The 17,565-nt window shown below is 46.8% G+C and overlaps 2 protein-coding genes across 2 annotated transcripts in view; both read right to left on the bottom strand.

The window, feature by feature from the left end:
* LOC309550683 (uncharacterized protein) overlaps positions 1–17,565 on the bottom strand; it is a 3,164,715-nt gene that overhangs the window by 1,580,997 nt on the left and 1,566,153 nt on the right. Inside the window, exon 44 of the mRNA XM_082251018.1 lies at positions 5,770–5,867. Within this exon, the coding sequence (XP_082107144.1) occupies positions 5,770–5,867 (98 nt within the window). The remainder of the gene's footprint in view (positions 1–5,769; positions 5,868–17,565) is intronic.
* The window catches only part of LOC309550788 (uncharacterized protein), a 95,502-nt gene that overhangs the window by 64,136 nt on the left and 13,801 nt on the right, over positions 1–17,565 (bottom strand). The gene's annotated exons all lie outside the window — the stretch shown is intronic.

Raw genomic sequence — 17,565 nt, 5'->3', positions numbered from 1 at the left:
GGATACGCCTGACTCACACTTGAACCAACTCTCTCTACAAGGTCTTAGGTCAATCAATAAAGCCCCCCTCCAGGCCATAGTTGCAAAGGAACAACCACAGGTATTTATGATCAAAAGCCTAAGCCTGATCCAATGCCAGCAAAAACCTTTCTCCAGCCCCCATCCCTGCACCACTGGTGGCAAGAAAGTAAATTGCTTGCCACAGAGGATAGCCAGTATCTTCCTTCCTATACATTGAAAATGCTAATGGGCCACCAGTTCTTGAAAAATCTTTACCCCTTGACTAAAGAATTACTACAGGATTGTCTCATGTAGAGGGAGAGTGAACCCTCTCTCAGACAGTAATTAAAAACTTTTACCAAATATGGGGCCAGAGTAACCTTAAAGCGGAGTTCCACCCAAAAGTGGCACTTCCGTTTTTTTGTTTCTTCCCCCCCCCTCCAGTGCCACATTTGGCACGCACCTTTCAGGAGGGAAGGGAAGGAACGGGTACCTGTTTTTGACAGGTACCCTTCCCCACTTCCCGGATACAGCGCTGCGGCTCTGTCCCTTGGAAGCTCGGCCCCCTCCTTCCTCCTCCGCCACTGAGCCAGTAGGAATGTGCAGCGTGCTTCCCGCATGCGCAGTAGGGACCCGCCCGTGAAGCCGCAAGGCTTCACTGCAGGGTTCCCTTACCGGCAATGGCGGTGGCAGCACCCGACAGCTGATGGAAACATTGGCTGCGGTGCCGACATCGCTGGACTCCAGGACAGGTAAGTGTCTATATATTAAAAGTCAGCAGCTACAGTATGTGTAGCTGCTGACTTTAAATTTTTGGAGGGGGTGGAGGGGAAGGCCGAACTCTGCTTTAAAGTAGTCTTAAACCCAAAACGAAAAATGTAATTATATGGCAACTTACCAATTAATGGATATGGTGACTGCATTATTTTTTTTTTTAGGATATTTTCCCCTCTGTTTTCACCTGGTGATCTGGTTTATAACACACCTCCTGTATCAGGGTGCAGCCACTCTGAATAAAGGAGCAACAAAGACACATTTGGACAGCAGTATTGTTAATCTCGAAGGAGAGTAGGGTTAGACGCACTAGCAGATTTAGATACACTAGCAAACTGAAGCCAAACTCCAGCCTATACTTTTTAAGCAGTTACGGCAAACAGATTTATTTCATTTTGGGATAAAGGTTTTACATTAAAATAAAATAGGTGCTGATCATTGCAAATACCCCTATTAGTGTTAAATGACTTGTCTCAACTCTCTTATTGCTACATCAGCAGCACAGTCTGTTCTGTTGCAAAACAACAGGCTTACTGGCTAGATCACCAGTTGAAAATAAAAAGAAAGAAACCCTCAAAAGAAAACGGATGCAGCCGGGAGATGTAAAAATTGGTAAGCTGCAATATAATAAATATTTGCTGTTGAGTTTGTAGCACTACCCCCAGAGTAGCTGCTGAATTGCTGTTCGAATTTCACTGCACACCTGAAGAGGACGCACCTCGCTCACCCAGCACTTACTGAGGTATTACAAAAAAGATTTATTGGGCCAAGCATAGCCTACAAGAAGAGAGAGGTCTAGAACGTTTTCTTATACAAATAATCAAAAAGACAATAACATTACTCTGGGAGAACTCATGGTTAAACACCTGCAGTATTCTGGCAAACAGTAATTAACAGAACTGAACTGCCTGAATTTCCCTAGCAGCAGTATAAAAAAGACAGTCCTAACCTATTGCTACAACAGTCCCTATTTTATCCCACTAGCCAGTGAATGATGAAAAAAAAAAAAAAAAATTGGCCGGCAAAGTTGGGGCCCATAAAGAAAGCAAACAGTTACCAGCAGGCAAAATATTAGTCCCTTACCAGACCCAGAGTGCCCTCTTCTGGGTCTCTGGACACGTGCTCGGATTCAGTTCAATTCATCAGACAGGCTTAGGAGTTGCTGTGATGGGTCTCTTTTAATCCTGCTAAGACAGTCCCTCCTTTACTTCCATACGAGCAGTAGCAGTGCTCTCTAATACAGTCTGAGCTCACCAGGAAATTACACTTCACACTCTCCCACAGAGAAGGTTCCCAGTCTTTGAGGTAAGGTCCTGTGTGATGAGCAGTCTTTTTGCTTCTCTGAATTTTCACCCAATTGCAGTCAGCAGGGTTTTTTTTTTTTTAGGGGGAACGCAGTTCCGGCACCTCCAACACTGAATGTATGTAAGTGCAAAGGGTGCTGGGGTGTCCTGGAGGGTCTAGTGCTAATGGCCGCTGGGGAAACTATTGTCACTAGTGGGGATCTATTTTTGTATGAGGGTCTATTTTTTGCTGGTGGAGGACCTATTGCTGCTGATGAGGGATCTTATATTTCTAGGGAGTCAGTTGTTGCTAGGAGGGATCTACTGTTGAGAGAGAGGTCTACTGTTGCTGGCTTGTGGAGAATCTAATGTTGCTGCGGGAGGTCTATTGTTGCTGGGGTGGATCTATTGTTGCTGGGGGTCGTTTTTTGTTGTGGGGGGCATTGTTGTGTGGGTGATCACTTGTTTCTGGGGGGTCTATTGTTGCTGGCTGCAGGGGATCTATTGTGCTGCTTTTCTTGTTATAATTATCAAGTTCCATACAAATTACTTAGCACCACAGAATGATACTTGGTTCTGTGTTCCCTAAAAGGGGCAGTATTGGGGAGGTGGATAGAGGGGTGGGACCAAGGCAGGTGCTTGGGGGTGGGTAGGCGGCAGAGACAAGGGACGACTCAGAAGGGGGGGGGGGGTTCCTGCACCTATTCTGAGAAAAAAAGCCCTGGCGGTCAGCTATGGCAGAATGCTGTTCAGCCGGAAGCCCACTGTTTCTGAGCCCCTGCTAGCTTTAGGACCATCTTCTCCTTTCCTCTCAGCAGTCTGAAGACACACTTCTTGTTTTGTTGCATCAGCCAATCACCATCCTCCAGGATTGATTCAGACCCAGCCATAATATCTGTCCCTTCACTAGAGACACTCCATAGACAAGCATTGCAATGTGGTCTCCTTAAAACGGCAGCTGCACTTCTGCATTAATAAATAGTTTAACCCTGTCCACATTGCAGAAGGATAAGAGGCAGCAACAAAGTTCCACAGCAGTTATCAGCTACAGTCCAGGTTACAGGTTTAATACCACTTTAAAATGTTTATAAAACTTGGCTATAAATTCATCTGGCCCAGGTGACATTTTATTGTTAAGCTTATCAATAGCCTTAATTATATCATCTGCAGTAATGTCCTCTGTCATACTCACAAGGACTGACATTTCCCACCCCTGGTGTAGAGTCCAGAAAGCTTAACAATCCCGCCTGCTCAAGGCCCCTTCTGCCCAGGTCAGGATAACGTGACATGGCAGTCTCCATAATCTCCGGCTTGGACCTAGTCAGAGAGCCTGTACGGTCAACCAGGGCCGCAACTGACTTACTGTAACTGCTATGCTATGTTTGCACTCCTGATAGTGGTTAGGTGAGTGATATTTCCTATAATCCCTGTACAGAACCCATGCCTGTCATTTTGATACCTCCTGAGCAAAAGCTTCACCTTCTTCGGATCTCCATAATTTGAGACTCCTCTCTTCAGACAATGAGTCCTCCTGCTCTGTACTCTGCAATAACTGGGATAGGAGCTTCAGAGGAGGAAAGGCATACATCCGGGAGTGCTTGCTTCATGGAGTAACCAGCACACATTTGACGCATCAGTCCAGGGACCTTTTGTTCTAGGCCACACAACTGATAACTTTCTGATTGAGTCTGGATGCAAGGAGAATAACTTGTGTGCCCCGGCATTGACAAATCTAGTGACAAACACGGATTGCGAGACCATTTCCTTGATCCAGGCATTGACGACAGATTTATTACACCTGCCAATTATCCACCCCGAGAATGTGAATGATGGGCAAGGCTGGAATATGAAGTTCCACCCAATTGAGGATGTGGGCCACCTCCAGCACACTTTCCAAGTGTCCGACTGAACCTTTATCAGGCAACCGTTGAGAAGAGCCATTTAATGGTAGCGGAAAAGACGGATCACTCTGAGTAACTATCACCGATGTTGATGGAAAGCCTGGTTTCCATTGACCCTGAATTGGCAATTGACCCAGCACTCCACTCTAACCAAATAGGCTGGCATCCGTAATGATATTAGCTGGATGTGTCCAATCCTTGTAGATAAAATCATCAAAGAAGGAATCCTGAGGAAAACCTTTTGAGGAGTGTCTATGCTTATGGGTCTCGAAAGGGACTGTGGAGTCCTCTGACATGGAAGGCGATTCCTCAACCTTCAAAATCTCCCAAACAGCCTTAATAAAAGCCAAAACCAGCTCGCTCTCATGTGCCAGAGGGAGAAATTGGATCTTCCACCCCAATGAAAGTTTCTAGACCTGCAGGAGAAGGAGGTTCGTTGTCTCAGGCTTTAAAAGTAGATGCGGTTGGCAGTAGGCCTTTTTTTTAACGGGGCATCTGCAATAAGCCCTCTCCATGCAGAATACAAAATCCTCTGTAGCTTCTGAAAAGTTTTCAAAAGTTAAGGGGGGCCCAAAGGACCCTGATGCCACCTGGAACAGAGGCTTCCCGGACTGGGAGGTTTTGAAGGTGATGCAGAGAGGGTACCCCAGACATCCTGCAACGGGCACAAAAGAAAAGAGGATCTTTGCGTACTTCGTCCTGTACACTGTGACTCAGTCATGGCCACAAAAAGATGAATGTGCGCAGACAGGGAGTAAGCCCCAAAATGAAACTGCTCATCCCACCAGTTGCACACCTGCAGCCATAGCAACTGTGGTTGCATTTGGGAAGAAGGACCCTTCAAGATCCATGAGACAGCACCCCCGCTAGGAAAACTCTAGTCGGGCAAGTGCCTCATTCAAAATGGCGGCTGTGGGATTGTCTGCCGGAGACTATTAAAAGTGTATAATTTCTTTCAAGTGGTGTAATAAATTCATTAGTTACTATCCAGAGATTCAGCTGTGTCCTTTAATGAATGAAAAGAAATATCATCCTGTAGAGTCCACATATTGTCTCCACATATCAGAGTGTTCAATCACTATGTTCCAGACCCTCAATTTCACCTACCTGATGATGGTGAGGAATGGTGTGACCTTCCTGTGTGGAATCCCAGGAATACAGAGGACGGGGACATCTCTCTGGTGGGTTCCCATTACTGGATCCATCTGTAGGAAAGACACACACTGACTGAATACATTATTTCTATGTGACTTTAAGTCTACATGAAGAAGAGGGAAAGACCTACGAAGGGAACAATTTGTGCTATTATATCTGTGCTACTGTAATTATGAGTGAAACACAACCCAATACTGCCAGCTGAACCCCAGCCCAGACAACACAGAAGTTCTAATGTATAGGGCAGGCATCAGTGAAAAATATCAACCTATTATTGGCTGATATCACCCATCTCCCTTCCTACTCTGGACCAATCAGTGTGCAGAAACAGAGCAGATATAACAGAAGAATATGTTATGGGTCACCTGTGCTGATCTCTGTAGGAGTGTTCTCCTCTTTGAATGTTCTCATCATTCCAACCTCCTCCGTATATTGCTGATCATCCCTCACAGACGTCTCTTCTACTTCACCCTCAACTTTCGCGTTCATCAGATCTTCACCCTAAACCAACAGAATGGCAGAAAATAAGATCTGTAATATAGAAGTATTTATGATGTGAGATCACATAGAAAATATCATCTTGTAGAGTCCACACATCGTCTCCACATGTCAGAGTGTTCAATCACTTTATATTCCAGACCCCCTAATCCACCCACCTGATGATGGTGAGGGATGGTGTGACCTTCCTGTGTGGAATCCCGGGAATACAGAGGACGGGGACATCTCTCTGGTGGGTTCCCATTACTGGATCCATCTGTAGGAAACACACACACTGACTGAATACATTGTTTCTATGTGTTTATCAGAATATGGGGGATCTAGGTGGATCCTCCGTACTGCTATCTCCTTTACAATAAAGTCTCCGCTTACCCGGTGATGTGAGGGGCGGCTGATTCTCCATCATGACGTCCTTGTAGAGATCCTTGTGTCCTTCTAAATACTCCCACTCCTCCATGGAGAAATAGACAGAGACATCCTGACACCTTATAGGAACCTGACACACACAATGATACAGTCACCATCCAGACACATCCCTTGTCTGTTACTGGATAATGTCCCAGAATTCCCAGCACCGCTCACCTCTCCTGTCAGCAGCTCCATTATCTTCCTGGTGACTTCTACAATCTTCTGCATGTTGTGTCTCTCAGGTTTTAGGGAGTCACATGGAGGCACTGTGATGGTCATATGATCTCCTGACTTCAAAAGAGGAAATCTCTGTATTGAGGAACAGATTGGAATATCATGTTAGAATCCTCCTCACCTCTCTAGTCAGGTCAGAGTTTTTAAGAGTGATGTCATGTGACCTCCCAGTATCCTCCTCACCTCTCCGGTCAGCTGATAGATGATTTCCAAGGAGAAGGTCAGTATCCTTTCATTCAGGTGAAATTCTTTTTCTTTAAAATGTAAGGTCTGATGATCATCCATTGTGATGTGCTTGTAGGAATCCTTGTGTCCTTCTAAATACTCCCACTCCTCCATGGAGAAATAGACAGCGACATCCTGACACCTTATAGGAACCTGACACACACAATGATACAGTCACCATCCAGACACATCCCTTGTCTGTTACTGGATAATGTCCCAGAATTCCCAGCACCGCTCACCTCTCCTGTCAGCAGCTCCATCATCTTCTTGGTGACTTCTAGAATCTTCTCCATGTTGTGTCTCTCAGATTTTAGGGAGTCACTTGGAGGCACTGTGATGGTCATATGACCTCCAGACTTCAGAAGAGGAAAACACTGCATTGGAAAACCAGGTTTTTGGGAGTCACATGGAAGCTCTTTGATGTCCATATTATCACCTGACTGTAGAAGAGGAAAACTCTATTCAAGAAAAAACAGTAATATGTCACATTCCCAGAATCCTCCTCACCTCTTCGGTCAGGTCTGTGTTTTATTAATAGAGATAAAAATGATGTCATGTGACCTCCCAGAATTCTCCTCACCTCTCCAGTCAGCAGGTAGATGATCTCCAGGGCGAGGTTGAGTATCCCCTCAGTCATGTGACTTTGGTCCTCCTCCATCCTCATTGATGTGGTCATGTGATCTATGTGGATTTCTCTGAAAGACGGATAGAAAAGATATGGTATTCGGTGTTGGTTGTACAATATTATGATGGGGATGTAAGGGGTTAATAAGTGGACTATTTGAGGAGGGGCGTGGCGTACGGCGCGGCGGATGGCAGCACTGCTCTGAAGCTCCGCTCGGCCACCCGGGACTTCAGCCTTCTACGACCCACGGGAAGACTCGTATTGCGGTCTTACAGCCTCTGCAGCTTCTCCCCTCCTTGCTGATGGCGAAGGGGAAGAAAAATTTCCACCAGCACACTAAAATGGATGGATTTCTCCTTTCCACCGTGCCAGGTCTCCACCAACATGGCGCCGGTCGGCAGCCGCGGCCCCCAGCACACAGTGTGGATCGGCGGGAAGGACACTCACCACCATTAAGGCAAGTGGCTAACCCCGATAGCGGGAATTCTTCTGGCTCCTCCACGCCTCCCTCACCCTCAGCGAGAAGCCCTGCCAAACAGAAGCAGAGGCGAGGGCCCTCTCCCCCACACTCCATCCCTGCTGAGCAGATGGATCATGGCTTGTCTCCCACCGCACCACAGCCACAGGCCCTTCAGGCAGCTGATCCTTTTGCAGCCTTCCCTGTGGGAGACCACCCAATATCGGCATCCTTACTGAAGGATATGATGCACTCCCTATGGTCCTCCCTACATACGGACATGGTCCAAGGACTGACCCAGACTAGGAGGGAGATTCACCAGTTAGGGGAGAGGGTGGACTCTGTGGAGAGGTCTATGGATAAGTGCTCACTGTCCCTCAACACCTTAGTGGCAGCTCATAATGGGCATGCTGAAGACATCTCTTGGCTCAAGGACAAAGTCGCTGACCTTGAGGATAGGTCGCGACGAAACAACCTGAAGTTTAGGGGGGTGCCGGAGTCGGTGCAACCCCAAAGCCTGGAGAAATACGCCAAGGATCTGTTTGCAGCGTTGGTGCCTTCCCTGTCCCCCTCTGACCTGACCATTGACAGGATCCATAGAATCCCAAAACCCGGATTCATCGCACAAGACCTGCCCCGTGATGTACTCCTGAGAGTCCATTTTTTCCAGGCCAAAGATAAAATACTTATGGCCTCGAGACAACTGCAAGTGATGCCTGGAGAACACCCACAAATTCAGATCCTGCCTGACCTATCCCGGCACACTCTCCAGAAACGCAGGAATCTGGCTACGGTTACTAAGGCTCTCAGGAACCACCACATTCCGCACAAGTGGAAACACCCGGCACTCTTATCCATCACCCATAATGGATCTACGGTTACTATTTCTACCATGGAGGAGGGAATGGCACTCTTGCGCCGTTGGGGGATTGTCATGGATGCACCGCCTCCACATGGAGCCTCACCTAATCCTTTTCCCGTGCCCATCCAAGGGGAATGGCAAGTGGTATCCCCAAAACGCTCCAACTCTAGTCAGAGGTCGAGTAGCAGCGAAAGTGTCTCCCTGCAGTGTTCTTCACAGTCCCAGGCCTAGGATGTGAATACTCCCTATGGCCCTTCTCTCCTGGATGCAGGTATGTCCTGCTGTTAGACTTTTTTTTATGTCCTTTTTTGTGATTTGCTCCGTTGTTAGACCCCCCCCCCTTCCTTGGTTCTGGTTCCGATACTAAACTGTTCCCCTTGGAGTTCTGCCCCCCTGATGAGTCATACAACTTCGGCTTCTCCTTTTTTTTTTCTTTTTTGTCTTGCTACCATCCAGTACGTCCGTACTTGTCACTTGGAGCCACCATGACTATTAAATTTCTCTCCTTAAATGTTAATGGCCTAAATCATCCGGCCAAGAGATACTCCTTATGGACCGAACTGTGTAATAGTCGAGCGGATATCGCATCAATTCAAGAGACTCACTTCAAAATTTCTCAACAACCTCGCTTCTCTCACAAACACTTCCCACACCTTTTTTTTGCCAGCGCTTCTGAGAAAAAACGTGGAGTTCTTATTGCAATCAGAGACACGGTAGCTTTCTCCCTAAAGGACGAGATCTGTGACCCAGAGGGTCGGTTCCTGATCCTCCGGGGTGACTTCAACAACTTGCCTCTGACTCTGGTTGCGGTATACGCCCCGAACTGTCATCAGCAGCGCTTCCTCCACAGGTTACTTCAAAGAATATCCACAGAAATATATGGTAACTTGGTGTTGTTTGGCGACTTTAATGCTGTTGTCGACTCAGCGCTTGACACTTCGGTGCCCGCCCGGGGTCGACAGCTTTCACTTGGTCTATTGTTGCACAAGGAGCAGTTGTACGATGTCTGGAGGTGTCAGCATGGCTCGGAAAGGGACTACTCCCATTACTCCTCCAGACATCGTTCGTACTCTCGCATTGACCTAATTCTTACGGATCTTCCTCTGCTGGGTAGGGTCTCCTCTTCGGCCATTAGAAGCATCACGTGGTCAGACCATGCCGCGGTGGAGATGGTGGTGGAGGAGACAGGGCCCAGGGAACGAACATCTATATGGCGTTGTGACGCCAGGGTACTCCAAGACCCCGCCACTGGTAAGGTGATTGCTGAACATATACGTGAGTTCTTTGAATTTAATGCTTCTTCGGTCTCTGACCCTTGGTCGCTTTGGGGAGCGCATAAGGCTTTTGTCAGGGGTATTTGTATACAGCAGACTGCCAGACTGCGAAAGGCATATAATCAGAAGCTTGATGCTCTCCTCTCTGAGATCCGCTCCTTGGAAGTCACACACAAGAGCAATCCCACACCCTCTGTGACCGCAGCTCTGACTCAAAAAAGAGAATCCCTCAGATCTCACTTACTGGAACGATATGATCGCCATATAAAGGCGCTTAACCTCCGCTATTATGCCCAAGCCAACAAAGCGGGTAAATTCTTAGCGTCCAGAGTTAAACAGAAAAGAGCATGTGCACGTATATCACATCTGACCCATCATAAGACAAATGCCAAGCTGACCCACCCTAAGGACATTGCGAATGAATTCGCAACTTTTTACGGTGCGCTCTACAATTTGGCACAAGACCCCTCCACAGTACAACCAGACCCTGAAGCCATAAAAACCTTCCTGGACAGATTGTCTCTGCCCTCCCTCTCGGAAGCCCAAGTACAGACCCTCTCCGCTCCATTTACAGAGGAAGAGATCTCTAAGGCGGTCCGCTCCTTGCCTATCGGCAAGTCGCCGGGCCCGGACGGTTTATGCAATGAGTATTATAAGTTATATAACGAAACCTTAAGCCCCTATCTTGTTGCAGTGTTCAATCAAGCGGCCCAGAAATCGGCATTCCCTAAGGAAATGCTTGGCGCCTATATCACGACCATTCCCAAACCTGGCAAGGACCCCAGCTTCCCTGCCAACTACAGGCCTATTTCCCTTCTCAATAGTGACATTAAAGTTTACGCCAAAGTACTTGCCTCACGACTACAGCCTGTCCTACCCCTTCTGATACATAGTGACCAGATGGGATTTATGCCGGGAAGGCAGACTTCTGACGCCACCAGGCGTATAGTGAATCTGGTACATGTGGCGGAGAGCACTCGAACGCCTTCTCTGCTCCTCACGTTGGATGCAGAGAAGGCGTTCGATAGGGTCAGCTGGATGTATATGCGTGCGGCCCTGGGGAGGTTTGGATTCACGGGAGTTATACTATCGGCCCTACTGGCACTCTACTCCTGCCCTTCGGCCCAAGTCCTCACCTCTGGCACTACCTCGACACCGTTCGCCATCACCAATGGCACCCGCCAGGGGTGTCCTTTATCACCGTCCATCTTTAATCTGATGATCGAGCCTCTGGCGGAGGCCATTCGGTCTGACGACTCGGTGGAGGGGTTCTGCCTGGGTGACACAGTCCACAAAGTCAACCTCTTTGCGGACGACATTATTGTAACACTCACAAACCCGACCCGCTCGCTCCCTGCGGTCCACCGCATTTTATTGGCATTTGGAGGGATCTCCTATCATAAAGTAAACACTTCAAAATCCCTGGTGCTTAATATGGGGGTTAACCCGAAAGTTGTGTCCTTGTTAAAATCGATATGCCCCTACCCTTGGACAGAGGTTAGTATCCCGTACCTGGGCCTACATATAACCCCCCGAATCTCTAAACTGATTCCCGCTAACTTAGATCCCCTTCTTAAGAAGCTCAACGGTACCATGGCGGGTATGTCCAAAGTTGAACTGTCATGGGGGGGAAGAATGGCAGCTTATAAAATGTCGATTTTGCCTCAGGTGCTTTATGTATTCAGGGCGCTTCCAGTCCCCTTTCCCAGGAAATATCTGGGGGCCTTCTCTAGAGGACTGAGGGGCTTTATCTGGAGCGGCAAGCGAGCAAGAGTTTCTACCTCCACCCTTCAGCTTCCCAAATCCATGGGTGATGCCAAATTGCCGGATCTTCAAGCGTACTTTTGGTCCACTAGGCTGGACCAACTTAAACACTGGTTTGCTCCTCTCGGTTCCTCTTCTTGGTCCTCTATGGAACGTCACCTCTCTCCCACCGGCGACTTGAGGCAGTTTCTCCTGGGAGACCTTTGGATCCCATGGTCCCTGTCGGGTATGCCTCCGACTCTTCAGGTCTCTCTGATGGCCTGGCGGAGGTTGGAAGGCGCCCGGGAGACACAACTGGAATTTGCCCCGCTCCACTCTTCCTCTCTACCGTTGAGCTGCTTAAAAGCATATCTCCCAACCCTTCGGATATCTGATTTGGAGCGCTCGGGTGTCACCGAGATCTCTCACTTTTACGAACATGATGCTCTGATTACCCCGCAAGCCCTGATACAAAAGCTAAAAGTCCCGTCTACTCTCTTCCTCCAAGTGCTTAGTGTACATAGCTTTCTTAAAAGACACCCCCCAAGAGCTAGCCGGATCCCCCTTAAAGTGTGGACTCACTACAACTCCGCTAGAAAACCAGCCAAGGGCATCTCTTTGTTTTACGACATACTCCACCAAAAACCCGACCTGCCCAAGACGTTGTCAATGCAAAGGTGGGAAACTGAGCTGAACCTCCAGTTCACCCCGACTCAGTGGTCCCACGCTCTCTCATGTACTTATCAATACTCTCATTGCTCAGCACACTGGGAAATGATGCTGAAAATCTCCAACAGGTGGTACTACACGCCTAGTAGGTTGGCAAAAATCTTCCCAAACATCCCGGACACCTGTTGGAGAAACTGCGGTCACAGAGGCACACTATTCCATATCCTTTGGGACTGTCCGTCCTTGACTAGCTTCTGGCACACAGTGTTCAGATGTATAGCTGATTGTACGGGTATTCTACGCCCTCCTAAGAAGGAACTCGCCCTTTTGAATTTGGGACTGGATGACTATCCTGTTGCCTACAGGCAGATGGTGTTACATATTCTATTGGCTTCCAGGGTGCTGATACTACGTCGTTGGAGATCTCTCGATATACCGAATTTTTCTGAAGTAGTTAGGATTGTTAATGTCAATTTTGCCATGGAGAAGGCCTTAGCTTTCAACTCCCTGTCTTACAAGAAATTCAGTTTAGCTTGGCAGTACTGGAAATATTCCTCCTGAATTGTCCCTAAGGAGGGGTGAGTGGGTGGGGACCCTCCTGTGGCAAGTATGTTCCCACTGGGGGCTACGGGGGTGTCCCCTTCCCATTACCCAACTCGCACGTGAGTGGACTGAGGTGGATTATGATCTGCCCATCACGTTCATCAAACCTGATATATACAGTTGTTGAATTTGTATGATACTGCTGGCAGTCGTTTGACCTGATTCTGCTCTCATATTAGTCGGAACCTCCCTCTCCCCCCCTCTCCCCCCCCCCCCTGTTTTGTTTTCCTCCATCCCCCCCACCTCCCCCCCTTCCTCTATCTTTTCCCTCAGGATATTGTATTGCATTGTATGCAAATTGTTGGACTTGTTGACGTGTATTTGTAATGCGTTAATTTTTCCTGTATTGCTGATTTCTTTAATAAAAAATATTATTCAAAAAAAAAAAAAAAAGAAAACATATTATAGCGTATACAATTGCGACACAAATCATATTGTAATTAAATGTTATTAAAATGACCTTTCCTTTTCAAAAAAAAAAAAAAAAATAAGTGGACTATTTTCTCTGTTTTTCCTTCACGGTGATCACTGTTGCTCTTAAACATGTGTAGCCCTGTCCATATTTTTGGGGTGTTTAATTATGTTCTCTCTCTTATTGTCTCTTCGAAACAGTGATCTGATCTTAATCTGTCCCACTCTGGCCTCTCTTCCAGGTAGGCAGCATTCAGCTATGGGACGTAAGTATTTACATTATTTTCTAGCGCTTGATTTAAAGGGAAAACTATTAGGTTATAACTGAAGAGAAAAAGGGGATTACCTGTTTCCCATCCATCCATTAGCATTCATGTACTCCCATGTTTGGAGACACTCAGTTTGTGTAGTGTTAGATAGTGTTAGGACTGCAGGATACACAGGGTGCCTTGGAGTGGCCTGCAGCTTATACATGCGTTTGCAAATGTGTGTTTCTCTGCATTGAAAGGGGGGCACGCTGGTCTCTCTGCATTGAAAGGGGGGCACGCTGGTCATTCTGCTGGGAAAGTCGGAACTGGTTACTAAAATTTTTGAATCCCACCACTGACACAAACCTCCTTTAATCCCCTTTTTCTCTTCAGTTCTGTTATATACAGGGATTGAGACGCTGTGCAGTGCTCGCCGGTGTCTCATGTAAAGTCCCAAAAAATTTTCCAAACTATTAGGTCATTGCCAGGAATGGGGTTTGGGAAGAGAGCTCTGTACTGGGGGGTTAAGGAGAATATAGGGGAAACTGGCTTATGAGCTATGCACTTGTGAGGCTACCACCTTGTACATAGTGCACTCCTGTACATAGCACAGTCCTGAACTTTGCACTTTATACATAATGCACTCCTGAACCTTACACCTCTGTTGTGATTATAATTGTTGCTCCTCACTAAACAAATTTAGAAAAAAAATCTATTTCCTTTATTACATGTCCCCCAGGTCACTGCAAATCCCCCCCCCCCCCCCATGCCCTTTTTCTGCCAATCCCTTGCCTCTTAGTTTAGAAAACAGCCAATACTGTTTTTTTAACATTCAGCCCCCCTCAAATTCAATGGGGTTCGGATTCGGCACCAGAACTTTGGTCATCCCATCTCCAGTGAGAAGGTGACACATATCTAACATGAAGAGAATGTTCCGGCCCCGTAAGTGGGGAAATGTTCGGACCCTGAAGGGGTTAATCTAGGTTTTCACACTATACAGTGCCTTGCGAAAGTATTCGGCCCCCTTGAACTTTGCGACCTTTTGCCACATTTCAGGCTTCAAACATAAAGATAAAAAACTGTAATTTTTTGTGAAGAATCAACAAGTGGGACACAATCATGAAGTGGAACGATATTTATTGGATATTTCAAACTTTGTTAACAAATAAAAAACTGAAAAATTGGGCGTGCAAAATTATTCAGCCCCTTTACTTTCAGTGCAGCAAACTCTCTCCAGAAGTTCAGTGAGGATCTCTGAATGATCCAATGTTGACCTAAATGACTTAATGATGATAAATAGAATCCACCTGTGTGTAATCAAGTCTCCGTATAAATGCACCAGCACTGTGATAGTCTCAGAGGTCCGTTTAAAGCGCAGAGAGCATCATGAAGAACAAGGAACACACCAGGCAGGTCCGAGATACTGTTGTGAAGAAGTTTAAAGCTGGATTTGGATACAAAAAGATTTCTCAAGCTTTAAACATCCCAAGGAGCACTGTGCAAGCGATAATATTGAAATGGAAGTATCAGACCACTGCAAATCTACGAAGACCTGGCCATCCCTCTAAACTTTCAGCTCATACAAGGAGAAGACTGATCAGAGATGCAGCCAAGAGGCCCATGATCACTCTGGATGAACTGCAGAGATCTACAGCTGAGGTGGGAGACTCTGTCCATAGGACAACAATCAGTCGTATACTGCACAAATCTGGCCTTTATGGAAGAGTGGCAAGAAGAAAGCCATTTCTTAAAGATATCCATAAAAAAAGTGTTGTTTAAAGTTTGCCACAAGCCACCTGGGAGACACACCAAACATGTGGAAGAAGGTGCTCTGGTCAGATGAAACCAAAATCAAACTTTTTGGCAACAATGCAAAACTTTATGTTTGGCGTAAAAGCAACACAGCTCATCACCCTGAACACACCATCCCCACTGTCAAACATGGTGGTGGCAGCATCATGGTTTGGGCCTGCTTTTCTTCAGCAGGGACAGGGAAGATGGTTAAAATTGATGGGAAGATGGATGGAGCCAAATACAGGACCATTCTGGAAGAAAACCTGATGGAGTCTGCAAAAGACCTGAGACTGGGACGGAGATTTGTCTTCCAACAAGACAATGATCCAAAACATAAAGCAAAATCTACAATGGAATGGTTCACAAATAAACATATCCAGGTGTTAGAATGGCCAAGTCAAAGTCCAAACCTGAATCCAATCGAGAATCTGTGGAAAGAACTGAAAACTGCTGTTCACAAACGCTCTCCATGCAACCTCATTAAGCTCGAGCTGTTTTGCAAGGAGGAATGGGCAAAAATTTCAGTCTCTCAATGTGCAAAACTGATAGAGACATACCCCAAGCGACTTACAGCTGTAATCGCAGCAAAAGGTGGCGCTACAAAGTATTAACTTAAGGGGGCTGAATAATTTTGCACGCCCAATTTTTCAGTTTTTTAATTGTTAAAAAGTTTGAAATATCCAATAAATTTCGTTCCACTTCATGATTGTGTCCCACTTGTTGATTCTTCACAAAAAATGTGTTTTATATCTTTATGTTTGAAGCCTGAAATGTGGCAAAAGGTCGAAAAGTTCAAGGGGGTCGAATACTTTCGCAAAGCACTGTATATGTGTGTATCATCATCTGCTGGAGATAAAAGACGTCACAGTGACTATGGAGGAAGAGGACGGACATGACGAGGGGGGAGGGGGGGGGGTTACTGGGTGTAAATAGAAAATAAGATCTTATTACCTCCTCTGCTGCCACTTCCAGCGATGTCTCTCCCAACTCACCTCCGTAGCTTCCTATTTATACTTGACATCACTTCCTGTCTGTATTCCATTAGAGACTTCCTGTCTCAGTAGAAGTGAGATCACCACCTTCCTTGTGGAGCTCAAAGGAACCGCAGCCCCAAGAAACATCTCGTCGTGTGATCATGGCCTTGTGCTGTGTGTGTATGTACTGTATATGGATGGGATCACTTCCACCTCCACTTCCACCAAGGGGGATAGAAATATATTACTGCCTTGTCCAGCCTTTCTCAGCCAGGGTTCCTCCAAAGGTTTCTAGGGGTTTCTTGCGCAATGAACAAGTTCTGTTTCTCTGTAATAGGGATTTCAGAACAGTGTAAACATGTCCTTCTCCGAGGGACTACTGATATAAGGGGAGCCTTCATCTATTGGTCGCCAATGTAAGGGACCACTAAAAAACAGAAAGAATCAGACCTCTGATTGCACTATTATTATGCTGCTGAATGTGGTAGCTTCCCACTCAAGCTAGTTGATAGGGAGCCACTGGCTGTAGGCAAACCCAATACCCTGTATATCCCCACCCAGCCCATTCAACTGTCAACTGGTGATTTCCAGCTCCACAAGATGGAGCTGACGATCATTGGAAATAAACATATTAGAAACATTATGTAGCACTGCCCCCTAGGGAGCTGCTGAGAATTACACTTCTTGGGTTTCCCTGGTTTACCTTTGGCAACTGGCAGCAGATACACTGTATTAAAAGTTCTTGGCTCAGACAATGAACATTCCAGGGGATTTGTTTTTTTTGTGTTTTTATTGGAACTTGGATGGGAGAAGGGATGAGTGGGATACTCCAACTTGAACTATGCACAATTCCTGAGGACAACTGACTGTAGAATGCGGTAAGGCCGCTGCTTCACCTTGCCACTGAAGTGAAAATAAAGAATAGGTACTCTTGTTTAAGTTCCTCTTCAGGGTCTAACTTGGCACCCCCTTTCTCACTGACACCCGACTGGAGTGATCCCCTTCTTGGGCAGACCCCTGGCAAGCTTCCCGGTACTCACGGACACTGTTTTTCCCTGGGTCGCTCTGCCTCCAAGTCCCTTGTCAGCATCCACTGGACCTCTTGGCTCACCACCACACTTCTGGTCCAAAAGGCCGACCGCCTGTGACCACCTTCCTCAGCAACAGGAGGAGAGACAGCCGTCACCCTCCTCCTGGCACCTGGCTTCCCTCCCAAAGACATCCTGTCACATGTGCCCTTGGCTTTTATAACATACACCAGGATGCACCACTGTTTGTGCCAACCCACTGGGATAGTCATAGAAGCCTGCGAGTCACTGGCTGGGTTTCCTCCACTGTCCAACAGGCAGTTGGATACACAGTGGGGACACTCCCTCAGACCAGATGAATCACACATGGACACATGGAACAGGCCTAACTACTGATCA

This window comes from Pelophylax lessonae (genome assembly GCF_965119305.1).
Source record: "Pelophylax lessonae genome assembly, chromosome: 3".
NCBI classification, from domain to species: Eukaryota; Metazoa; Chordata; class Amphibia; order Anura; family Ranidae; genus Pelophylax; species Pelophylax lessonae.
This window is presented reverse-complemented; position numbering and strand designations above follow the sequence as displayed.